We start from the raw sequence: 27,149 nt of genomic DNA, 5'->3' as shown, positions 1-27,149 counted from the left end.
TGGGAACTGTGACGCCGCAACATCCAATCAGCACACGGCCGTCTGTTCGCTGAGCCAATCGTGAGGTTCATTGTTAGAGGTGTGTAAATCCTCTGTCCTCAGTAGCTCGGCCTCAAAACATCCTTCACCCGGTGAGTAGGTTGTGTGAATTGGTCTACCTTTGTTTATGTAGAATACTATTTTGGAATGGGTTTACTTTCAAAGGGTATAGAGTAACTGTCTTAGAAATGAATGGAGTGGCATTTCTATAATTGTCACTGTTTCTTCTGGTGTGTACACGTTATTACGTTAGTTTCTTGTTTAATTGGGTCATTCAGAACTCTTCAGTTCCCAAAAACACAAAATTGTCTTGTTAAATGACAAATGTGTTATTAATGATAGCAACAGATCCAGAATACGCAGAATTTCAAACAAGACATTCATGCACTCATCATCTCCTGCATTGACCATTACAATTCCCTCCTTCCCTCCTTACAGGTCTTCATTGAATCATACAATCACCCCTACAATCTATTTTGCACACAGAGGCTAGATTGATATTGCTTGCAAATCATTCTTCCTCTGCTGAGACACTCTGTCAGTCTCTACATTGGTTGCCCGTTTTCTGACGAATCCAATATAAAATTCTTCTACTAACATACAAGGCCATTAACAAAATTGCACCTACATACATCTCTTCACTTGTGTCAAAATATTTCCCAACTTGACACCTTCGCTCTGCACAAGATCTGCGTCTCCCACTTGCATCACCATTCCCTTTTACAGGACTTTTGTCGGGCTGCACCAACTTTGTCGAGATTCCCTCCCTCGCACAATAAGACTTTCCTTTAGTTTTCAAACCTTCAAGCATTCTCTGAAAACCCACCTCTTCAGGCAATCTTATAATATTCCTCAACCACCATCTTAATCTCCCTTGGTTACCCTATTACCACCCTCTACAGTTAACACAAGACAACAACCTTGTGACTAACATTTCTGTGTGACTGATCATATGACCCTCTAAGTACTTTTTACATTTGCATTCTAGCTGATCCAATTTGCAATAGGATGTAGAACTTGCCCTCATGTATCAGACTCCCATTGTCCCAAAGATTGTAAGCTTGCAATCAGAGTCCTATTATGTCTCTGTCTGTCTGTATTACCCAGTATTGTTTTATTAGTGTTTGTTCCCAATTGTAAAGCGCTAGGGAATTTGCTGGTGCTATATATATATATATATATATATATATATATAAATGATGATGATAATGACGACAAGTGTCTTGTGATTGAAGCTACAAGGTGGTGTAGGGGATTTTTAATTGTGGTTGCTGTATGTTTCTTGTTGATATGCCCAATGCTTACCACTGAGTCCATGGCCCCAGCACTGTGAGGCAGCAATACTTATGCCCATATTAATTATGTGGGATAATACAAGAGTGATTAGCTTTTTGACTTTTTATCGAGCTCAGTTTATGTGCACTTGTTATGCTTTTTGATACTCTTCATTCTTGCAACTCAACCTTATCAAACGCGACAAACAAGATACAATTATTGATAATACATTGGCACGTTTCTGCATCAAAAATAGCAATTGGCATTGCAGTGTAAGAAAGCCCTGTCCCACTACATAAAATCTGCCTTCGTGTTATGTATTATTTGTTTTGTGTTTGTGGGAAAGGGCATAGATCTCAGGGGACTGCTATGTTCAGGTGTTTTCCCAGTGCCGCTCTTGTTCCTATAATACAGTACTGGCAAATTTTGTTAATTTGGATACACTATTCCTGTAATGCAGGTGTGTCCCTTAATAGGTCACAGCCTATAATGGCTTTGAAGGTCCTTTTGTTGACAACCAGCTTGCTGATCAAAAGGTGTTTGGTTGTCAATGCCCCTCCTCCCGGGCATGCATCACAAAATAGTGGTTGCGTTGCTCACATCTGTGTGTGTGTATGTTAGGGAATTTAGACTGTAAGCTCCAATGGGGCAGGGACTGATGTGAGTTAGTTATCTGTACAGCGCTGCGGAATTAGTGGCAATGAGATGATGATGAATGCCCCTTTCTCTCCTGCATGAGCCGGGTTAAGCAATGCTTGATGTAGAATGTAGACCTTATACTCCTCTCTGTGCTCATTGACGTATCTATGATTAAGATAGTTTCACCTGCTTCCAACTTTAAAAGACCCTAAATGCACCAGGGGTGTATGGTCCAATGTTTTACAGTGCAAGTAGAGGTTCTTTAGTTTGGTAAAAGGCCCAAACTTCGGTCTTACCTTTAACTTTATCATTATAATTTGGTCTACCTTTTCTGAATAGCAATAGCTAAAGCCAGGATTCAGAGACATGGTGACGGGGACAAATGCCTCCTAGCATTTATTAACATACTTTTTTAGATACTCTTGTGCATATTCTTTTAAGTTGATGTTCTAAATCAGCATTAGTACATGAAGGCACAAGACAAAATGGTGAGAAGCTTTTTAACTAAGCCAATATGGGCAATTGTTGCCGTCACATCTATGGAACACAGGCATCATGTATCCAATGCTGTAAAGCACGTGACTATTTCATCCATAAACTGGCAATTTGTGAACTTTGTACTGCAATTTGCTGTACTGTGTGGCTGGAGGCCAATGAGTTGCCACTTGTGTGTTTTTTTTAGCTATTTCTGTCGACGTTAGTGGATGCACATCTTGTCTTCAAAGATACTATTGGCTCCTTGATATGACTGGCTCATGAATTCTACATTACTATACCCACCCTGTCCTGTATTTGTATTCTTGCACTGGTCTACTGTAGGTCTCAATTTTTTTCATGGTTCTTATTTGCCCATAGTATGGTAAATATGCAGTCGTGGCATAGCTGCTTACACCCGCTGAAATTGAGATATCAAAAAAGAACATTTTGAGGTTAAATTACACATATTGCATATGGTCCAGCCAGATAGAGATGTGTTTAAACAGTGCTTAGTGTGGCTATTTGATCCAGTCCCACAGCACTGTTGGTTTGGGGTCAGTAGGTTGTTTGAGTATAGAATGAGAATAACGGCAAGTTGTGCATGAACCCGTGTAGAATGGTAGTAAAAGAGAAAAATAATATTGTGAGTTAAAGAGTTGTGTGCAGGAATTTTATAAGCTGTCTTAAAATGGCAAGGTTTGGAGGCCGGGGGGGGGGGGGGGGGGTGGGGTTGTTGTGCAGCCCAGAAAAAGTCCTTTGGCTGGTAATGTGATCAACTTCTTTGCATTTAATCACATAAAGATGAAGTATCTACAATCTTCTCCTCTCACTCTGCTACCTGTACAAGGGACCGAATCCCCTTATAACTCGGTCAGTTCCTGTCTCCTGTGCTCATCTGACCTTTAACTAATATCTATAACTTCGCTCTCTTGCACTTTCTCTTTTTTAACTCGACTGGTTTCCAGAATACAAACATATCTTGCACAAGATACTGTACAAACTCTAATTCAAGCACTCATAATTTACTGACTATTGCAATTCCCTGATCTTCCCACTAACCAGAGGGTCACATGACATAATGTAGTGCACAGAAAGGCTTTAGAATTCTCCTCTTCTCAGCATAATAATTCATAGCGCAACCTCCTCATCCCTCCGTTTCCATTTCGATCACGTGACCACTGAGGAACTTTGTGACTGACTGGCTCTGGCTCGGAGATCAAGTTACTCTTGTGAAAGAGTGCTTAGAACTGTAACCAGTTGCTTCCAGCTAAGAGACACTAATTTGCTGTCTCCCTGGTCGAATGATTTTGTAAAAGGAAGACTGAGCTATAGGAGAACAACCTGGAAAAATCTCTGCCTCATGTTACACAGCTGCACAACTTTTCTCTTTGAAAAACGTGTCTGTAGGAATACAGCACTGTTGCACACCATTTTACACTGCAAGGGGTGCAAACACAAACTGTTTTTGGAGGCTGGACAAATACTGCTTGCTCTTACATACAGTTTACAGACTGGTCAGCTCTATTTTTACGCTGCATTTTAGAGTTGAGCTAGACTGCGTCCCTCTCACAACTCTAAATCAGCCACAAAGGTGTAAATGTTTGCGAGAACATTTATTTATTTTAAGCTAGCAGACTTTATCTGGCCACACAGGCATAAGTTTGTTTGGTCAGAAAAAAACAAACAAACAATCACTCTTATTTGCAATTGCATCAGTATACATTGTAGCACACAAGTTATGATCACATCATTTTCCATCTGATTGTTTATAAAATAAAAAAAAATACTTTTTCACACACACATTACACCGTTCATCTGTCAGAGCAGAAAGACATTTGTAGTGCAAGCCCAATGGAGACCGTTGTAGGATGTTTGTGTTTTAATCTCGTGACTCAAATACAGACTCTTCATTCATCTTTAATCTGATTACTTCGGATTAAAATTTTGCACTGAAAATTACTGTTTTGTTCTTATGGTACTGGATCATATATTGTTTCCTTAATGGTACAATAGAAACCTTCATATTGCAACATGTGTGTCTAGCTTCTCCTTCCATAATCTCTGGCTCTTTTTATCTGAAATTGCTGGTAACAGAACTATACGTATTTTGCAATCTTCTGTGATGACAATGTAGTTACACTGTGAAATGTAACAATTTCTATTAACATCCATGGGTCTTATATGTCAATTTGTACTTAATGTTTTGTGGTCCTTTTTTAATATAATACTCATTACTTTAGATATATACCTTTATTTTTAATCCTGTTTGGCTATACTGGGATCCGATGCCCGGTTCTTTCTAACATCTTGGTTGTTTTATTGGAAGTTTGGAACATTCCAGTTCCTGTTAGATATTTTGTGCAGGATTAGTCCGAAGTGTCTCAATGAGCAACGTGCATATGAAGTATACTCTCCCTTTTTACAAATCTATTTACATTACTGCAGTGGACTCAGTATAGGCGTTACATACTGTTGTGTGTTCTTTGGCTTGTATGGGGATTAATTCAGCGCCGAGTTTCGTCTGCTGTAAAATCTCCTGGCTGTTTTCTTTAAAAAAAAAAGTATTATCTGTGTTATCATTTATGTCGTCCATTTTCTTTCTTGGTTCCAGGGTATCTTTTGTTAGCACAATTAGAAAACTGCCTTGTCATCAATCGCATTCACATTCCTAATCTTCTTACTGGCGTCTGCCATTATTCTCTCCGAAAGCCTCTTCCCTCATCAATTCTGGAATGCAGTGTGGCATTGGGTCGTGCCAATTAACCCCTTTTCAGGCCGAGGCGGCCTGTCATGCTCTGCACTGTAGACAATTGTCATTAAATGGGTTAATGTTTTATGGTCAACAAATCAGATTAGCCATTGAGTCACCTGACTGTGGGGCTCTGAGTCATGTGATCTTTTCTGCGCTTCCTGCTGTGGTCATACTGTGTGCGGAAAACAAGGTATTGGGGTCTGGGGATGTTTGGAAGCACTGAACAGCAGGAGCCATGAAATTATGATTGCAAAGAAGATGACTTCATTTTCCCTTCTACTTGACAGAATAGGGTGAGAGTTCAGATCTTCTCCTACCAGCAGTGTTGGGCTTCCTAATCCTGCAAGGAGAGAATGAGCCATTTGAATTATGTGACCTAAGGTGGAGCCTTGGAAGGCACAAGGCAACGTCTGAGGCGGCTGCATGTTTTGCATGTGCTGCTGCTGCTGCTACTCATAGTATTGTGGCACAAATGTTATTTCCCCCAATGTCATTAGATGAAAATAGAAATAGTATTATAGGCTGTATTTGTTTGAAATTATTATTTTGTGTTTGTTTTCTGTGCACCCCCCCAACGATCACAAACCATGCTGTGCAAAGTTTCGATGCACTGCACATGGATTTATCGATATATCTGGTTTAGGTAGTATCAAAATGTCATTGCACCATAATGTTTCTATACAATGATCGTGTTGTACCTAAAATGCTCTCCAGTAAAAGTCATGCTTTGTTTTAATTTGGTTTTATTTTTATTTTTTTTAATGGGAAGATATAGGATGGCTGCCCAGTCAGAAATGTCATCAAATCGCATTTTATTCAAATGTTTATTATTAATTTTTTTTTATTTTGAATCACAGTTTATACCAGATGTGCATTTGGGGTTTTTCATTTGTTTTGATTTTTTGGGGGGGAGGGGGCTTCTGTTTTTTGCTTTGTTTTATCATTTTTGTTTTTTAATAATTCTAAACTGTTGTCATTTACATTTTGTTGCGTGTAAGTTGGGTGTTTGTTTTTATATTTTTAACTTTATTTTGATATCTATTTATTTTTTTGTATTTCCCTACTCTAAAGAAATTTTGAATGAAAACAAAGATTCTTATGCTACATTTTCCATCTTGTAATACTATCTTTCTTTCCTGGTAAAGAAACTTTTGGTATTTGCCTTTGCAATTGTCTTCTCAAAGTAGAGTGTTGGCATCTTTCTGTCTAAGCTTCAAGAACACTGCTGAAATTGTTTCTTTCCTCCTATTTCAATACTTATTTCGCTGGCAGTAGGCAGTATTTTCCATTAGGAAATAAAGGAAATACATATTTTGTTTCTATAATAATTTACATTGGTGTGATATAATATGGAATTGGTAATGGTTCTTCTGATGTTGCTGGAACATTCGGAACCGCACCTTGTATTACAGGGTTTACAGATAAGGAGATTCCTGACCACCCATCTCCAAGTGTTAAGCTGGGTACACACTACACAGTTTTCGTCCAATAATCGGCTGAATCAGCCGACATACGACCGCTCGTTCAAAAGTCGGGTCAGTGTGTGCAGTGACATAATGGTCGAAAGTCTGCCCAAATGGACGATTGTCGCCTCATTTGGTTGGTCGTACCGTTTAATATTTTCGTTCCAATCTCGTTTCCGCTGTGTAGTGTGTATAAACTTCCGACCGATTCACAACAGTGAGTACAAAATTACAGTCATTGCTCACGACAACATGGCTGTAAAAAGTCGCTAAAGGGACGTCCGCTCTTCCCTTTATCGTTCTAAACAAGGCTAGTGTGTATGCAGTCCATGGACCGAGCGATCGGAACATCGATCGCATGTAAAATCGCTCGGCATAAAAAGTTGGTCGAAATTTCTGTAGAGTGTACCTAGCTTTAGAATCCCATGTATATTATAAGAGAACACTTGGGATTCTGTTTCCTGGAAATGAGTGGATAGAGTTGACTTTACTTGGAAAGTAAAACTCTATGACCCGCAGACCAAACGCTGGTTTGGAGGGAGGCGCCTCTGTTCTATCTCCCTCTCTGTTAGTGCATTGCCAAAGTCTGTATAGTGCCTGCAATCTCCCAAATGTTCAAAATTGGGCCAGGAATGCGCCATGCACCCGTTCTACCCAGCCAGACTTCCATTTGGCCAAAAACCATGTAACATTGGGTAGGGGGGCAAGAGGTATGTAGTGTCCTCTGCAGTGTTCTGCCCAGAAAATGTTGGCAGCTGGGTGGCAATAAGAAGCAGCTGGGTAGGGGCAGTTGTAATACTTTGCAATAATAATGAAAATGTTGGAGGTTATTGCCCACACCTGCCAGGACTGGTCAGACTGGTGGTCAGTGGTCTAACACACACTGCTGGCTGCAGTGCTCACATAGAATGGTTTATTCGAACAGGCACTTTCTCCTAGTATATTATAATAGGACTACGTTGGGCTCCAAGAGCCGGGTGGCAAGTAAAAACAACCGGGTGGAGCACCCGGGAAATAGGTGCTGGGGAGATCACTGATATGGAGAAGGAATGATCGGTCCAGGCAATATATTGCGCATTTTGCCTAAGAGTTGTCAATATGCCTTGTTGGTGACAAAGTTGTGACTGCAATGCTCTATCACAATTACTTTTTACCAAAACCACAGCAAAACTTAAGACCAGATAATATGGGTAAATGTTCGGTTTTAACTGTGTGTGTGTGTGTATAATATATATATATATATATATATATATATATATATATATATATATATTATATAATCTATCTATCTTACAGCACTGGGGTCATGAGTTCAATTCCCGACCATGGCCTTATCTGTGAGGCGTTTGTATTTTCCCGCCGGGTTCACGTGGGTTTCCTCCGGGTGCTCCGGTTTCCTTCCACACTCCAAAAACATACTGGTAGGTTAATTGGCTGATACCAAACTGACCCTAGTCTGTGTGTGTGTATGTTAGGGAATTTAGACTGTAAGCCCCAATGAGGCAGGGACTGATGTGGGTGAGTTCTTTGTACAGCGCTGCGGAATCAGTGGCGCTATATAAATGATGATGATGATGATAAAATATCTATATAATATCATATTCCATGGAAGAAAATCCAGGTAACGACAGCTGGTTGATTTAATAGTAACGTTTTTTTTTTTTTTTTTAAGAAAATCTAAATTAATTAAAGTGTAATTTGAGCAGAGGAACACCGCACTCTCGCTGTAGAGTCAATCGCTTTTTTTTTTCTATTATTTTTTTTTTTTTTGTCTTTGTAAGATTAGCAGCACAAACAGAGTAATCACCATATTTGACTGTCATCTGCTGAACAGAGTGGGGAGATCACAAGGTTTCTCCCTAGCTGGTGGGGTTGGTCTTTTTATTTCGTGTTCCAAGCGCCCATCGGAGGAGCCCAGGATGTGATCTCAGATGGAACATGGGGTTTTGCTGTAATCTGCTTAGCTGCACCGCTGTTCAAAAAAAAAATCTTCATTTCATGTTTGTGTAATTTATAATTCTAATGAGACCCTGGCTCTTGGGGGCTTTGATATTTATTAAAACCTCTTTTGTGCATATGCTTTTGTTCCCGGTTGATGGGATCAGCGTATTTAAGTGATGACTTTTTATTCATGGATTTAAACAAGGAAAGGATTAACGAGGACTGTATATCATGGCGTCCCTCAATTGATATTTAGATCTATTTCAAATTACTTTTAAAAATTAAAATAGAAGAATCTGGAAATATATTCTAGAATAAGGGATATAATTTATTCTGCATTAATGTATCTAATTATCATTTTCAGTATGAAAAGCATTTCATGTTAATCAGTATGATGATCTGAAAAAAGTGCAAACTGTACAATGGTGCAGTATTTATATGGTGCAAAGTGACTCCGTGCCGAAGGTAACGAATGATCGGAATTATTTGTAGGATATGAACCTGTAGTCATCTGTGGTTCTTCTTGTAGATTAATCACAATTAAAATGTACAGAGAAAACATGGACAAGGAAAAAAGTATAGTGTAATGTAGTAGTATATTAAAAAAACAAAAAACAAAAAAACAACGACCTGTAGTATCACCAAGATAAAACACACGTATATAATTGAAATATATAAACCACATAACTGGAATACTTTAACAAAAAATAAAAAAATCTATATGTGCTCTGATCCAAAGACCAGTCCCAGTTTTCCTCTCCGGTGCTGCCAACTGATGATCAGAATCCCAATCGTCAATATAGAGAGTGTTCAGAGTTCAGAATGGGATTCCATTTATTAAACCCTACGCATTTCTTCCTTACGGGAATGAATAATGGGTCATTTTACTGGTACTTTTAGTATAATATCAACAGTGTAATAATATACAGTTTGCATGCGTCCGTGGGTGTATTTCCTGTGGTGCACAAGGGCCAAATTTGGAAAAACAAAGTAATTTATATAATTTTATCATGTATGTGTGTGTGTGTGTGTGTGTGTGTGTGTGTGTGTGTGTGTGTGTGTGTGTGTGTGTGTGTTTATGTGTATATATATATATATATATATATATATATATATATATATTGTAATTATATGATATGATTTTGTCTATAATGATATGAAATTCAATGAACGCTAACGTAAGACGCGTTATAGCACTAAAGGTGGCACTGGGTAATATAGGAAGATAAGTGGTACAGTGCTTATAAATATGGGAGCGTGTGCAGGAAATAACCGTACCTGGATGAGGATCACCCTACTCAAGAAAATAGTTTTGTTTAAAATTAAAGCCGCTCTCAGCGTTGGTTCTGGGAGTTGTTATCATTCACCATTCACCTAGAATCATCATCATCAGTTATTTATATAGCGCCACTAGTCATGCAGTGCTGTACAGAGAACTCACTCACATCAGTCCCTGCCTCATTGGCTTACAGTCTAAGTTCCCCAACATACATACACACACACACACACACACTAGGGTCAATTTGTTAGCAGCCAATTAACCTACCAGTATGTTTTTGGAATGTGGGAGGAAACCGGAGCACCCGGAGGAAACCCACGCAAACACGCGGAGAACATACAAACTCCACACAGATAAGGCCATGGTCGGGAATCAAACTCATGACGCCAGCGCTGTGAGGCAGAAGTGCTAACCACTGAGCCACCATGCTGCCTGGCAGCTAAGATGGACATGAGTGGGAAGACCAATAAGAAGTTGCATGCAGATAGCTTCCAGCTTATTATAGGTCCACAACATCACCCCCCCCTCCCCCTACCCGCGGAGTCCCGCTTTTCAGCTGACCCTGTGAGATGAACAATAGAGAAGAGTCTGCTGCCTGCACCAGTGAATGGGGTCATGGTGGGTAGAGTGGTTCTGTATAAAATGTAAAAATACATTTCAGCGTTTGTTTGTTGGAAACTCAATTCCAACACTTCTTCCTTCCCTATTATCAAATGCCACTAATGCTGCGAGTATGTAGCCGATGCTCAATATTCCTCAAATAATCAGCCAAACCTCTCAGACCTCACTGTTCAACCTCATCAAACCACAGCACCCAATGTAAACATAACACAATCTCAAACAACTCGAACGTATCATTTATACCTTGAAAATAACTAATAAAATGTACCTGTATTAATATAACAATGTGTTTGTTACTCCTTTTGTACCCCCCCTCCCACTCTCTCTGTTGTATGAGCTCTTTCCCTATGTTGCTTTTATATCTCTAAATGTTGAAAAGATTAAATAAAAATGATTGATGATCAATTAAACATGTACGTTTGTTAAACGATACGCTCATACAATACCCTGTATTGTTTTAGATTGGAATTATTTTTTTAGACCATACAAATTCTTAGGGTCGACAAAAGGGACTGTTATAAATTCAGGAAATCAGTCGGGTGGACAGAACATAGACTCCAGTTTGTTCTACAGAAGATGAAACGCAAGCATTGCTTGATTTACTTGCCATCCTACCCGTTTGAAGTTCTGATGTGTCTCTTGTAAGAAAATTAAGGTTACCGAGCTTGAAACCTTAGGTGGCTTCCAGTGATGAGCACTGTTCAGGAGGTGGTAAGATGATATTTAGGAGACGGCATTATCATTCAGCTAGGTCATCGCCCCATCCAAATCCATTTTCTTCTCCCCACCCCTCTCTCTTTCTTTAACTAAAAGTTTGTAGGTAAAGGTTATAGAACAAAACCGTCTTCCTCTGAGCCTCTTGTCACATACAGCAAGTGTGTGCTGCTATTACTGTTTGTGATCCTGAGTATTTAGAACATCTTGGCTTCGGCGTTGAGCTGCGATTTCAGCTGTGTTGAATATAAATGACTATTCAGTTATGTTTGCTATTGCAGCCAATGTAAGGCATTTGCAGGTAACTATTAATTACTTAAGTTATTGCCATTTTCTGTATTCACTCCTGGCAGGGAATGTCACAGATCCACAGAATATGGAGAGCCGCAGGCTGCCTCTCTAGTATTAGCAGAAACTCCATCAGGCCTGAAAAGTGCTATACTTAAAGGAAATCAAATCAGCAATTGATTCCTACAGGAATACCATATGTGAACAGACTGTTTATTAATAAGGAGTCATTATTGGTCATAATTAGCCAGACACTTGCTTTAATTTATGCAGAGGACGCTTTTTGGAAAGGTGACACGTGATCTGGAAAGGAATAGTACATAGGTCATCATTTGGACTTTTTTTTTGCAATTCAATCGCTCTTAGGGCTGCACATCTGTCAATATGTGTTTGTGCCGCCAAGATTAGGTTATTGGCTCCTCCCACTATACCGGCAGGCCCTATCCCAGGTACTCTGTGCTTGACACTCCCCCCTCTGCGCACCTGTTTGTGACCAACAGGGATCTTACTTTACCTTATGAGTAAGAGGCTATAACTCTTTCAATTGTATTTCTTGAGCTTTTCGTTAATAGGAAATACAGTTGTTTGCCACAGACTATAATTCGTTTTTATTTATTGAAAATTGAGTTCTAAATGTAAATAATTCTGCGTACCAGGAACATGCGGCTAAATTCAAGACATATTTATTAAGGCCAGATATTAAATGGATACTATGTGTACTATGACCCTACATTTAGATTCCCACCGTGTCATTGAATGTGTGCTGAAGCCCAACCCTTGCATTGATTTCTTTGTTACATTATGTTAACCGTTGTAATCTGAGATTACAACAATGTATTCACTTTTTTTTCCCCCTTTTATATATTTCTTGATTTAATTTTCCCCCTGTCTCTTATTTGGACAATTGCTTGGAGTAAATACTGGGACAAGTAGGAACAGAATTCTCTGAGGAGCCTGTCAATGAGAGATGTAATAGGGGCTTTATAAAGCAAAGGACTAATTTATGTGAATCTGTTTTTATTTCAGCTAGAAAGGGCAGGCTCCGTTGTGTGTACATTGCATATTGTGCAGAGCAGGCAGTCCACAGAAGACTGCATATGGAAATTCCCTTGATATCATTCACTTGCTGTGTAATCTTATTATGCAAAGTTCTAATCTTCACCTAGAATGAATGCCTCCGGGTCAGAATATAGTTATATCAAGGTTTTAGGGGTCATGTTTTGTGATCCTTGGCTTATTCTTCTAAGTAGGTCTGGGATTTGAAGGGTATTCCCCAGACAGTGTCAGAGATAGGCAGGCTAAGCCTGCTGCCTTTTTGGAAGAGGAGAGACCTACATGAGGTCCCTGGTAGGATTAAACTTGATTTGTAGCTGTAGGATTTCTTAACAGATGTATTATTGGGCAGGGAATAGAGAGCCCACCAGCACGGCGAAATTGGAACGCGATTGGCATTCTGTGGAAGCCGGCTGCCTGCTAGAACAGCAGCTGCATGTGGATAGTACGGCATTCAGGTGAGGCTGCTTCCAGTCACTTGGAAAGGATGGGATGAAAGGGAACGTCGGTGATAATTTTGATGACTGCAAGATTTAGTACCAGCGTAATGGGATTATCAGTAACACCTTCAGTGCAGGAAAAAGCCACCTGGCGTTTTAACTGACAGTAACTGCAAACTAATCCGTTCCCATCTTTTGGATGTCATTCATGAGGCTCGGAGCGATTTCTGCCCTGCGTGCTGTGATTAATTTTATAAACCTAAGAAATAATCAAATGTATTCATAGGAAAATCTGGTCCCTGTCTGGGCCCTAAGCAAGGGACGTTAGGATTTGTTTAACTTACTGCTGCATACTGCTAGACACAGGTTGTAAATTCCCTTTTTAGATTTTATTTATGTTTTTATCCCTGTGCATGCTATTTGCTTTTGAGGTACACAAGATGAATTTTTACCCTTCTTTGTTTCGGCATTCGGATTGGTCGGGTTTTCAGACCATGTTTTAAATGGCTGTTTAAGACTATTTATATTTGGTGTGTGTGTGTGCTTGTTTGTTTTGTGTTCTTTTTTTATATTGACATATGTTTCTGTTCTTTCTATTTTACACTGCTGTGCTTTTATTAAATGGCAGATATACAAAATAATTTAGCAGTCGGCAACAAACAAATTAAATCTAAGAGCATCTATTGCTCCCAAAAGTTAGGCGCAAGCGGTAATATTTTTAGGCCTATTATGTAATTTTATGATTATTTTTTTTTCTTTCATAAGGAAAAGTCATTCTTCTTTTTTCAGGGGCTGATAATTTTGGAGAGAATGTTACCCCAAGCAAAATGCTTTGGGTTGGAGGTCAAATGTATGGCGATGCCTCATTATGCTATTAAGCCATTAGTGGTATATGTATGTTTTTATTAATTTTAGGTTCTATATTTTTCTCCTCTTGTGGCACATCTAATTGCTTCAAATTTGCCCCAAATCCCAATGTACCAGAGACAACTTTCCACCCATAGTTTTGATTAGTTGAACTCTCTGCACTGCATACAAGGGCCCTCGGACAAGTTTAATATTTGATTGAAAAGTGATGTATTAAATCTTTTAGGGGCTTGTTTGTTGTGCGGTGGTAGTTTTTGTGTGTTTGTTTTTTTTTTATGCTGTTGACACTGAGAATTGATTACAAAGTTGTTCATTGAACGTAGCCATGTTTCTGTGAAAACCTGTTACATGTTGTCACTGACTTGAATCTGTAGACAAGCAATGCTCTCTGCTGCAGGTGACCTATTTCTCAGGTTTAACAATAAAATGGGTAGATGAAGGCATTCACATTATCATGAAATAGCGCTACCACCTAGCAAGAGATTATCATGTTGTTGCACAGTCAGCAAATGCTACAACTGTAAATTTAATGTATATTTTGCCCGATTGTCACTTTCAGAAGCACGATGGGCCTTTGACATAGTTTCAATATACAGTACCTTTTGTCTGTTTAGGCATAATGAACTATGAAATAAAGTGTTTATTATAAAATATTTGTTGTAACTTTATTGTATTAGGTCTATATGCTTCTGTCTGTGTGTTTTCTAAGTATGTTTCTTTGTGTTCCTGCAGGCCAGCCTTTCACGACATAGGACGATACTAGCATGCTCAGAGGAGTTGTGGGGAAGAGTCTGGGCTTTCTGGGGTACGCCATTCAATATGGCTGCATAGCTCACTGTACGTTTGAATACATTGGAGAGATAGTGATTGTAAGTATCATACAGGAACCTATGTTCTGTGTATTACTGTATAATCTTATTATGTATGCCTGGTGCTCCATTAATAGTTACTTTTAATGTTCTTTTTGTATGTCTTCTCCTGCAGTGTTCCGGGCCCTCAATGGAACCGACCATAAAGAATTATGATGTTTTAGTTTGTGAAAACTTAAGTCGACACCTTTATTCAATTCACAAGTAAGTGTGACTTTGTTGTAAAGTGTACAACCCCATAATATTATACACTGTGTAGGTTTATCTCTGCAGCTTAGTTTGTGCATCACATTTGTTGACTTTTGGCTGGGGCGACCTATACGCCTCTAGCTGTTCCCTTTGGTTAGCCTTACAGACAGAGGGACTAGGACTTGTAGTTCCACTGCAGCTTGAGAGCCACAGGTGGTCTGCATGTATACCAACCATTTATAGTATAGTATAGTCCTGTGTGCGTCCAGGCTTGGGTCATGGGCTCGGAGGGTGGGTAATGGATATTTAGTGTCACTGATTTTATAGAAATTCTACGTCTCGTTACTTTCTCTGCTGCCTTAACCTCTTACATCCCAATCCTGAATCCCTTGCACTTTTAAAGCTATCACTAAGGTGAAATATTTTACGATAGTGCCTTCCGCCCTTCCCCCCTGTCCCTCTTCCACCCCCAATGCTCCCATCAAATTCCCAGGGGCTGCTGCATGCAGTAGCTTTTTTCTGGGGGTGCTTTCAGACGGCAGTGGAGGGGGCAGGCGTGGATGAACCAGTCACAAGCCTCAGTATTTTCATTACGGTACCTAGCCATAATGATCTTCTCTCCTCAGATGATGATGTCCACTGGTCTTGTCATTGATACGTCGTAGACCTAGAAAGAGTGAATTCTTATAGTTGAACTATGACTACAAAGTGCTCATTACAGTGTACAGTGATGTCTGGTTGTGTAGTACAAAGCCTTTTTCGTTGTAACCTTATACTGACAGACTATACATATACTACTGTACTATACAGTATGTTATTTGCCTAGGATTCGCTTTTACTTAAACTGCGCTGAGAAATAGATTGGCTCTGCATATATCGATCATAATTAAAGCCACAGATTTATTAAACGTTACTGTCACCATTGTTGTGCAGAAGATGCACAGATAAATGCATTGTATTGTTGTTTTACTGCTAGCATGCTGTTTAAATATTACTAAAAGTGACAGGGGGGAAAAAGGAAAATGCTTCTTAAAGCTCCATGAATAAAGTATCTATTTGTACACATGAACGTGATTTAAAGAAAGTATATTATACGGATAATCTAACCACACCCGGCATATCGGGGCATTTGGACTGAACCATGATCATTTCCAGTCTAACATGCTGCCGGTCAGTTAGAAGACGACGGTACGCACAGGCCGGTTAGTTGGAAGACAACGGTATGCACAGGCCGGTTAGTTAGAAGATGACGGTCGGTACGCACGGGCCGGTTAGTTAGAAGATGACGGTCGGTACGCACGGGCCGGTTAGTTGGAAGACAACGGTATGCACAGGCCGGTTAGTTAGAAGATGACGGTCGGTACGCACAGGCCGGTTAGTTAGAAGATGACGGTCGGTACGCACAGGCCGGTTAGTTAGAAGATGACGGTCGGTACGCACAGGCCGGTTAGTTAGAAGATGACGGTCGGTACGCACGGGCCGGATAGTTAGAAGATGACAGTCGGTACGCACAGGCCGGTTAGTTAGAAGATGACGGTCGGTACGCACGGGCCGGTAAGTTAGAAGATGACGGTCGGTACGCACAGGCCGGTTAGTTAGAAGATGACGGTCGGTACGCACGGGCCGGTTAGTTGGAAGACAACGGTATGCACAGGCCGGTTAGTTAGAAGATGACGGTCGGTACGCACAGGCCGGTTAGTTAGAAGATGACGGTCGGTACGCACGGGTCGGTTAGTTAGAAGATGACGGTCGGTACGCACAGGCCGGTTAGTTAGAAGATGACGGTCGGTACGCACAGGCCGGTAAGTTAGAAGATGACGGTCGGTACGCACAGGCCGGTTAGTTAGAAGATGACGGTCGGTACGCACAGGCCGGTTAGTTAGAAGATGAGGGTTGGTACGCACAGGCCGGTTATTTAGAAGATGACGGTCGGTACGCACAGGCCGGTTATTTAGAAGATGACGGTCGGTACGCACAGGCCGGTTAGTTAGAAGATGACGGTCGGTACGCACGGGCCGGTTAGTTAGAAGATGACAGTCGGTACGCACAGGCCGGTTAGTTAGAAGATGAGGGTCGGTACGCACAGGCCGGTTATTTAGAAGATGACGGTCGGTACGCACAGGCCGTTAGTTAGAAGATGACGGTCGGTACGCACAGGCCGGTTAGTTAGAAGATGACGGTCGGTACGCACAGGCCGTTAGTTAGAAGATGACGGTCGGTACGCACAGGCCGGTTAGTTAGAAGATGAGGGTTGGTACGCACAGACCGGTTAGTTAGAAGATGACGGTCGGTACGCACAGGCCGGTTAGTTAGAAGATGAAGGTATGCACAGGCCGGTTAGTTAGAAGATGAAGGTACGCACAGCCTGTTAGTTAGAAGATGAAGGTACGCACAGCCTGTTAGTTAGAAGATGAAGGTACGCACAGGCCGTTAGTTAGAAGATGAGGGTCGGTACGCACAGGCCGGTTAGTTAGAAGATGAGGGTTGGTACGCACGGGCCTGTTAGTTAGAAGATGAAGGTACGCACAGGCCGGTTAGTTAGAAGATGAAGGTACGCACAGCCTGTTAGTTAGAAGATGAAGGTACGCACAGCCTGTTAGTTGGAAGATGACGGTACGCACAGCCCGTTAGTTGGAAGATGAAGGTACGCACAGCCCGTTAGTTGGAAGATGACGGTACGCACAGGCCGTTTAGGTAGAAGATGACGGTACGCACAGGCCAGTTAGAGATCATCTTCCAAACAGATTTACAGACACTATAATGTTAAAGCTGTATCTACTGTTCTGTCTGGTTTTGGAAAACTGATTTGAAAAGAGGCGAAGGTAATAAAGAGAGAAGTAGGTAACAGAAGCGTACAGCCATCTGCAGTATTCTTTTGATTTCCTCATTCCCCAGAACTGTTCGGACTTGTAAATAAAGACAAGACTATTCGTTTTTGTTTCATATCTGCTCATTTACAGATATAAAGCTCCCAATACCCGCAGTCGCCTCTCTACATTACAAATCATAAACTATCATTTAGTCTTTGTTGTGCTTTTAAGCTTGGCGCTGCATGATCCTCGATGACTGTTTGTAATTTAAGTTTGTAGTTTTTGCTAAGGGAGCTAGAAACCCATTTGCACCATTTCTGCCCCCACACGTCTGTAAACCGGTTCCTTTTATTCCCCCCTCCCTAATCTTCGTCTGTCGCAGGCAGCTGGCATTCTCTGTCCCCAGCTAGGAGTATGGGGGAGCTGGGTCCCAGCTGAGCTGACATAGCTACCGTTGGCTCGGTCTTCTTCGCTTACTGCTTCACTGGAGCAACGCAGGACTTGTACAAGCTTTGGCATTCAATCAGGAGGCCAGGTGCAAGTCTTATATTTAAACTGTTTTCCTATATATTTATTTCTTGCCTTTGGTTTAGAGATCTGGTTCTGTTGTTTTGTGGTGAAGTCCATATTGCATTTTTTTTGCCTTGTCTGGCATTTTTATTTTGGTTTTGTTATTCTAGGGGTGATGTTATAATTGCAAAAAGTCCAAACAAACCAAACGTTAACATCTGCAAGAGGATAATTGGATTGGAAGGTGACAAAGTCTGTACCAGCGGCCCATCAGACCTCATCAAGAGACACACGTATGTAAGTATGGCCCACTGTCTGGCTTCACCCCTAACTTATTACACATATAAATCCACTTCATCTTTTTTGTAATGTTTCTTTATATGGCTGTTAAAGGCTTAGACTGGGTAAATTGTGAGGTCCTATACTTTTGTAAAAGTAATTATTGTGCCGTGTGTGTGTTCTATTCCCACTTCTGTTGGGAGAGATTGATTGGTCATTTGAAACAACAGTGTTTGGCAGCCTATTGTGGTTGCTGTGATGGCTCACTTCATAGTATCCTACATTGTACAGATTGAAAAGCCAAAGACTTGTCACCAGGATGGAAGCCAGGGGAATAGAGAACACTACGATTCCAGCATAGCTATCTCTGTCAGACTTTAATAAACTCCATCTTGGGGTGTTCTAGGTAAACTCTGTTTGTCGGGTTCGCACAGCATGCAATTGGTGGTTTTCGTTGCTTTTTTTTTTTTTTTTAATATACCACTATAGAGGGGGGTATTCAATTGTTGCTTTTAACGCGCTAAAACAAAAAAAACGAGCGCTCGAAAAATATTACAGTTTATACGGTAATATGCGCGTAAATACCGTTAATACGGTAGTTTACTCGCTGAATTTCATCTCGGATGAAATTTAGCGAGTAATTACCGTATTAACGCTAATATTTTTAGAGCGCTCGTTTGAGAGCGTTAACGGCAACAATTGAATACCCCCCTATGAACGTTATCGGCTGTATCGTTGAGGTGGCCTGTGATATGTTCCATAGACGCTGTTTGCAAAATTCTATTAATAACTGCACCTCTGGATGGTGGTGAAGCCTACCTACAGTCGCTAGCTTTTTGAAATTTCTGCATTGTACATATAGTAAACTAGTTTATCGGAAGACGTGGCCATGGAACTGACGGGTTGGCAGAGTAATATGGTCAATGGGAACCATCTAAAGTTTAATTCTCCGAGTTGGCCTCCGTTCCCTCAACCCCCCCCTGTCTCGCCTATCCTTCACCCTCATTAGTCCTCTCTACCACACACACTTGTATTTGAAAATTACAACAAAGTCAGGGGGTCACAATGCAAGTTAGTGTGTGTATCATATATAATATACAATGTATATACACACGTGCAGTGTATTATGTGTGTTATGCAGCTTATGCAGCCACTATAGAAAGCACAAAGCCAGGAGGACTTCCAGGTTATTAATATTCAGTTTATCTTTTATTATGGCTGTAGTTTCCATTTTATTCTCTACTCTACTCTCTACTTTATTCATCCCTATATTTTGGGGGGTAGCTGAGGAAACTCCATGAGTGTCCTGGCATAAATCAAGCTCTATTCACTTTACTTGTCACTTCAGGAGAAGGGCTGGCTAATGTCCCTTAATACAGCTGCAAGCCGCAGATAAGGAACTTTTTGTCAACCTGTGGGTGATAAAAGACGGCAATACGTCTGCATTTCTCAGCAACCCTTCCTTAACGATTAATAACCGAGTGTTGTTAATGCGTTGTCTGGTGTGGGCAGTAAATCTGTTTGCTCTTCCTGCTAAGTGAAGGCTGCCTCAGAGCCGTGATCTGTTCAGCACGTGGCTGGACTGTGGAGATCACCTCATTCTGAAGATAAACGCCTCATTTATGCTGTACACTTCAGAAGTGACCGTTGTTGTTGCAGCTAATATAGGAGTAAAGTCCATAGACAGACCTCCCGTGAAGGCTTATTGTGTGGAACTGACAATCGGGAACTAATGGTTTTCCCTCATAACAACACTCAGAAACCTTCCTACACCAAAGCGGAAACCGATCACATTTCTAAGTAGGGATTGTTTATTATAATTAAAGAGTACCCATTAGCTCTTCGCGTTAAAAGCAGCCATTTTCTCGACTGACTCAGGACCGCGGCCTCTGAAGTCACTAGGATCTGGTGACATCACTCGGGCATCGGGCACAGTGTGCCTCAGTGATGTCTGTCGATCCCAGTGACAAAATGGCTGCCTCCATTGTGCATAGGAAACATGTATGCTTCAGAAAGCACGCAGGCCTAAGTTATGCGTAGGGCATCTAAAGTAATTCCCATTAAGGGTAAGAAACAGTGTTTTTCTCTCTAGAGACCTTGATGTTCCCGTTTCTACCATACGGAATGTTCTTAGGCAGTTTAAGGCCCATGGCTCTGTAGCCAACATCCCTGAACATGGCCGCAAGAGAAATCAGATTGTAGCTGTCATTTTGTAGAATGTACTAACTAGAATCTGGTTGCTATAGGCAACATCTCCACTTTCAAACCCACTGGAACCTTGTAGCTTGATACATTTACCCCCAGGTGTGATGGTGCAAGTCGAAACCATCTGTTACTAACTTAATGAAGGGCTCCACTACTGAGAGAGACATAAGAAAGCCTGATTGGAGTTTGGCTTGTTCAGGTCTGTTTTCGTAAAAATTCCTTTTGGGAGAATGTCCTGAGGACAGATGAAACCAAATTGAAACATTTGGGTACAGCACATCATCCCTATGTTTACAGGAAGCAAAATAAAGCTTTCAAAGAAAAGTGTACCTTCCCTACCGTAAAACATGGAGGAGGTTCAGTGAGGTTTTGGGGTTGCGGTGCTGCATCCGGCATTGGGTGCCTTGAATGTGTGTTCGGCTTCATGAAATCTGGAGACTACCAGGCCATTTTGAAGCACCATGTTAAACCCATTGTCAGAAAACTGGGTCTCTGTTGAAGGCCAGTTGGGCAATGACCCCAAAACGCTTCGAAAAGCAACCAGAAATGGTTCAAGACAAGACGCTGAACTGTTCTGAAGTGGTCAACAATGTGTACAGATCTATATTCCATAGATCACCTGTGGAGAGATGTGAGAACCTTCACATCTGGGAGACCAGTTTGCACAAGAGGAGTGGACCAACCTGCCAGTAGAGTGGTTGATTAAAAGTTATTTTGACCAAAGGCTGTGCTACCAAATAGGGTATCGATAATTTTGTCAATGCTATTCTTTTTTGTTTTCTGATTGAAAAGGATATACAGTATTTTTATATTTAGAAACAAAAACAAATCTTCAGTAATAGTAACAGAGATAGAAATGTGGAAAATGTCCCAATGTCCCAATATCCACATACGTCTGCTGTATGCTGTATGTATCTTTACTAAGGTATGCTTAACCTATATCTATACCTTCTGGGACAATTCCTCCTCCCCGGGCAATGATATCAAGTAGATCCCAAACCACGCTCAACTCGGTGGTAATCGTTTTCATGATTACCACCATTCCGACACCGAGGAATCCTACACTTAAACTCCGAAGCTGTGAAAAAACGATTGAAATATAATCAGACTCCCCTCCATACCGACAGTGTAGATCTCCGATTGCAGCAGGATGCTGACCGTAAGTGATTCTGGCTACTGAGGTGTCCGTCACTAGACTTTGACGTCATTGCGACCTCTATCACTTTTAATTTAAAACGGCAATGTCGGGTTAAGTGTTTAAACACTTAACCTCCGGGGTGCTGACATTGCCGCTTTAAATTAAAAGTGATAAGAGGTCGCAATGACGTCAAATCAGTATCGGGTCGGTATCAAATCGTATCCGACCCGGGCAACTATCTGCTAATTGTGTCTGATCTGCCTTCCCCTGGAGATCTCCAGCAGAGAGCACTAGTACCAGTGCTGGGTATCAGAAAAGCAGCATATCTTTCTTGTTCTTGTTTTAACTATCTGTGTGTGTGTATATATATATATATATATATATATATATATATATATATATATATATATATATATGTCCCAATGGAGCCGCATTCATTCAAAAGTTTTCTTCATTTACAACTATTGTTGCTGAAAGTTAATTTGTAGTCTGTACATTTTTAGTTGTGGTATCCAGCAGGCTCACAGCTGGTGTAATTAGATACCGTGCCCTCCGTGACTCCGCAGAGATGGACACCGATATCAAACTTTGTGCATTGATTCGTTGTGCATTGAAAATGAATAATGACCATGGCTCAGTCATGTGACTTTATAAACAACCTGCTGAGAACCCAATCAAATAAGTATGATTCATTACAAGCCCGTAGATTGTCATTTGCTACTGTCGTCCTTTCATCATATTTCATTTTAATCAAGGAAGGTAACACCTGTGGTTCAGCCACAAAAGCTGCTTTTGTGAAACGAACACCCGCAGGCCATGAGGCAATTACATTTGTTGCTTGTTCCAAAGTGGGAGGTTCTTAAATAGACCTCAATAGGGATAGTTGAGAAGAAAAGATTTACTTGTATTATCTGTAGCCGAGATTAAGTTCTCCTTTTATGCCTCTCTTCTCTGCCATCCAACCCAACCCTGCCCCTAAGAAGCGGAACTTAGTAGGGTGATTCTGCACTCTGTCTGTGCAGGTGCTGTGTATATTTAAACACATACCAACTCTTATGAAAGTTGAAACTTGGGTCTAGTTTTATCAAACCTAAAAAGCAAGACCGAAGGTGTTGCCTATAGCAACCAATCAGATTCTAGCTGTCGGTGTTCTAGAATGCACTAGATAAACGATGACTAGAATCTGGTTGCTATGGGCAACACTTCCACTCTTGCTGTTTAGAAGGTTTGATAAATCTACCCCCTTAGTCTGCTTTTCTGTCCCAAATGACAAATGAAGTGTGCTGGGAGAGGATGGGGGGGTGTTTAGTTTTTAAAAGCTTTTGTTAAAGGTCTTTTTATATTTTATCTCTCCTTGATCAATACTTGATACACCTAGAAATATACTTCACTGTTAATGTGCAACTGCTGGGTGGAAGATGTGTGCTATTAGACGTACAGCACAAGGCCTGTACTCTGCCAGCTTAGAGCCCTTGCAAAATTTCAAATGCTTTTGCAAAGTGGACTTTGCAGTAACCCTCCACACACAAAGGAGCACACTACACAGTGCACCCTGTCCAAACGTCTGCACTGCTAAACAAGGCGTAATAACGCCATCTGCCTCCTGCTATTGGCCAATGAAAACTTTCGCTTCATAAACTCAGGTGGACTCACGCACCACTACCAAAGAGGACTGTCTGCCACCTTCAGGGGCGGATCTAGAAAAATGCTGTACCCGGGGCAATTTAGAGGGGGGGCGATTTAGGCCCCGCCCCTTTCTAACATCTTAGGCTGCCGACGGCTGCACACTATGTGCAGGTCCGTCCAGCCGTGACAGGCAGGGACAGTGTGCTGCCCGGCTGGTCTGATTGTGTTTTAAACACATTCAGAGCAGCCGGGCAGCACACTGTCCCTGCCTGTCACGGCTGGACGGACCTGCACATACTGTGCAGCCGTCGGCAGCAAGTGTCTGCTAGGGGGGGGGGGGGGGGCGCGATCTTATGTATTTATTATACTATTAAACATTCCACCATACCAAAGCTTGCAAAATGTTTATTTTTTATATATATATTACAGTCAAAACTAAATGAAGAACTTTATTGTCCTAATGATAGAAAAGATCTGGTCGGTGGAGATAAATATCTCATTATTTTGCAAATTGTCGAAACAGAACTCAAAAAAAAAAAAAAAGTGGGGGCTGAAATTGTCAAGACAGCCCCCGACATTCTGCTTAAATGTGAAATTTTATTGTACAAAATCAAATGATTAATTGAAATAAAGTAATCTTAATTGACTAAAAAAAAAAAAATCAAGTCTTCAATAAGGTTATAACAATATAGAACTCTCTTTTAGAACCAGGATTAATCTGGATACTGAAGGCTCGAGGGCAAATGCCCTTTAAACAGCAGCAACAATTTGGTACAATGCTGGTGTAAATTCACGCTGGGGGGGGGGGGGGGGGGAAATTGCAGCATAAAATAAAAAGTTGTCCGTATTATTAATGAATAATTAGTATTTTGTTAGGCAGTGAGGACATTTGAAATAAAATGTAACCTTTCATCGCAGACTCCCCAGATCACGGTCACTAATTCAGCAAATGCAGAGAGTCCTTCCATAGACCTCTTGATGGACATGATGGCAGTGTGTTGTGGATCCCTGTGTGCACATAGACTGAACTGTGATCTTAATTAGAAGTTTGACAAGCCCACTCCAATAAAATGATGAGATTATGTGTAATTGTTGTCACAGTCAATTACCATTTAGCTAATCACGAGTCCACTAACAGGTCTGGCCTTGGTTGTGGCCTCAGGATGTTGATGATTGTCCGCCCCCTTCATGCTGTTACCGTGACAGAATGTCACTCAGCCTCCTAATGACCTCACCATCCTACTCTAGTCCTTGTAACTTATCGCCGTTCTTACATTTTCTGGTTAGACCATTAATAAAATCTAATTGTAATCTGTGTTCTGACCCCTGAATTTGTATCATCACGTTTGCACAGAAGTGCTGTGCTGGCCTCTAGGTGGAGGCGTGGTGAGCTTCTGCATCCGATGGAGGGGATTGTAGTGATGTCCTCCAGTGACATAATGCATGACAAAGGCGCAAGCTGCAGGCGATCTTGTGGCCCCTAGACAGACGCCAGGGCCTGAACTTTGGTCCGTCCACCATTGGCCATATATCTCTTACTTTTCATGGCTTCCTTCAAAGTTTCCAGTTCAGACCACTATAAGGACACCTTTTTTTTTTTTAATACAAAAAGTAGTTTTATAGTTTGTTTTAGTCCTTTCAGACTTGCATAGGAAAACTATGAATAGGATGTATAACGAAGGTCAGCATTGGTGGACAATGTGGTTTTGACCATTTCATCTCCATATTTTAACGGTCTGACTGATGTTTTAATGTAACCATCATCTCCTTCATGAAATGGCAGCCAAACCCTAAAAAAATATATAATTTTATATCTAAAGCCTGAATATAAAGCAAGGTTGACATAGAAAGAGCACAGCTGGCAATGAGACATCAGTTGGTCTTGTGCTTGATTCCACCAATGTGCAGTCTCTGCAGAGATGGTCCGTTACCTAGAAGACTGCTAACCATTCATTCACACGTAGGCTTCTGAACTGCCCCAGGATGATGTAATTAACAATATTATTTAAAAATACAGCGTTCTAATTAAACCAGAAAAGTATTGGTTATAGTGCTGGTTGGGGGGGATCAAATAACTTAAAATGTGATCAAGGAGTTAAAGGAAGTAATGTTTGGTGAAGCAGAAGGAAGAAGTGTATCGGCTGTTGGATAATATTAAATATATACTGTGTGTGTGTGTGTGTGTGTGTGTGTGTGTGTGTGTGTGTGTGTGTATATATGTGTGTATTATATAAATATTTAATTATTAATTACCTGGGGACGCCTGATGTCAGCCATGGTCTGGAGAGGTTCTCCTCAGTCTGTTGATGATGGACAACACGCTGCCACAGCAGAAATGAGGTGAATACCCCAATGTTTGCCGTGGTTCGGTGATTCTCTCCTATCTCCTGGTTTTTACCATACGGGCAGCATATTGATCGTTGACAACCTGCTGTCGGCAGAGAATGGCCACACCCCTCCACGTCAGGTGGAACTTGGGAGTCCGTTTTTGTAGCAATCTGGTTTAAGGTTTAACTTCTGGAACTTCATCCAAAACTGAATGGAACTAATCTCACAGAAATGAACTAATACTTAAAGGCTCATACAGCAGTTGGTAAATGTTGTTATAAGGGTAACAGTTAGTGTTTTAAGAATTCAGCATTTTTTCCCTTTTCTTACAGGTACCTAAGGGCCATGTTTGGTTAGAAGGGGACAATTTAAAAAACTCAACAGATTCCAGAAGTTATGGACCAGTCCCCTATGCCTTAATCCGTGGACGAGTTTCTTTTAGGGTAAACTAAAAGATCTCCTCACTTCATATTGTTTAATATATATATTGTCATGTGATGAAATTTTCCAGCAACATTTCCAATGCACCCTCATCCCTCCTTTTTACTCCAGATGTTGGGGTACAACCATTTTCATTATATCTGGAGAAGGACCTGTGTATCAGTTACTTACTCACAGTGGAAGGGGCTATGCTGTGGGCTGATTGAATATTCATAAAATCGTATCCATTCACTAGTGCCTCAATGATGTCACCAGTTCCTAATGAAATGATTGGCTGAATATTGCTTCAGCAGTCCAATCAGCTCTACTGTCAACAGATGATTGTTGGGACTTTTCCAGTAAATTCCTCTGACAACATTTCACTAAGTTTACTTTCAAAATTCTCCCAGTTCTCAGCCTGGGAAAAACTGTCCCTCACAGACCCAGCAGGGGCGAGAAAATAGGGCCTCTCAAGCGTTAGGAGCAAAGCAAGCAAGAGGGTGCTGTCATGCAAGTGGTATAAATAAATATGGGGGCAGCTTTATTCTTCTACTGTAATTTAGAGTCGAGCTGGGACACGACTCCCTTCCAACTGTACATCGGTCCAGTAATGTTTAATTTGCCTCAACAGAACTGGACCTTCTAGCCGGATTTACTCCCTGACTCTAAATGAGCCCCATAATTCTACACCTGAAGCTATAAACTGTCATTGTTCCTCTAATGTAACCTGACAACTTAATTCATATTTCTGTTTTATATCTTACAGCTGTGGCCTCTCCATTCCTTTGGAACTCTGCAGGAAAGTCCGAATGGGCGCGTACTACAAGATAAATGATGGCGGTTTTTGCCTTTTTTTTTTTTTTTAAGGATATTTTATTTATTTATAAATAATGTAGGTTAACTTCTAATAAATTCTCTTAATTTTGA

The 27,149-nt window shown here is 40.9% G+C and overlaps 1 protein-coding gene across 4 annotated transcripts; it reads left to right on the top strand.

Annotated features, from left to right (window-relative positions):
• The first annotated feature begins 30 nt into the window (after positions 1-30).
• On the top strand, positions 31-27,149 carry IMMP1L (inner mitochondrial membrane peptidase subunit 1). 4 transcript variants are annotated; one of them, XM_075188037.1, is made up of 6 exons: positions 31-131; positions 14,581-14,717; positions 14,833-14,921; positions 18,397-18,523; positions 26,135-26,245; positions 26,989-27,149. In XM_075188037.1, the coding sequence occupies exons 2-6, from the start codon at positions 14,613-14,615 to the stop codon at positions 27,055-27,057; spliced, it is 501 nt and encodes a 166-aa protein (XP_075044138.1). In that variant the 5' UTR covers positions 31-131; positions 14,581-14,612; the 3' UTR covers positions 27,058-27,149. The 4 variants fall into 4 exon arrangements, with proteins under 4 accessions (XP_075044138.1, XP_075044141.1, XP_075044139.1 ...); XM_075188040.1 differs by lacking the exon at positions 31-131 and adding an exon at positions 5,350-5,372; XM_075188038.1 differs by lacking the exon at positions 31-131 and adding an exon at positions 12,883-12,999.

The sequence above is a fragment of the Mixophyes fleayi genome, chromosome 10 (genome assembly GCF_038048845.1).
Source record: "Mixophyes fleayi isolate aMixFle1 chromosome 10, aMixFle1.hap1, whole genome shotgun sequence".
Lineage (NCBI taxonomy): Eukaryota > Metazoa > Chordata > Amphibia > Anura > Limnodynastidae > Mixophyes > Mixophyes fleayi.
This window is presented reverse-complemented; position numbering and strand designations above follow the sequence as displayed.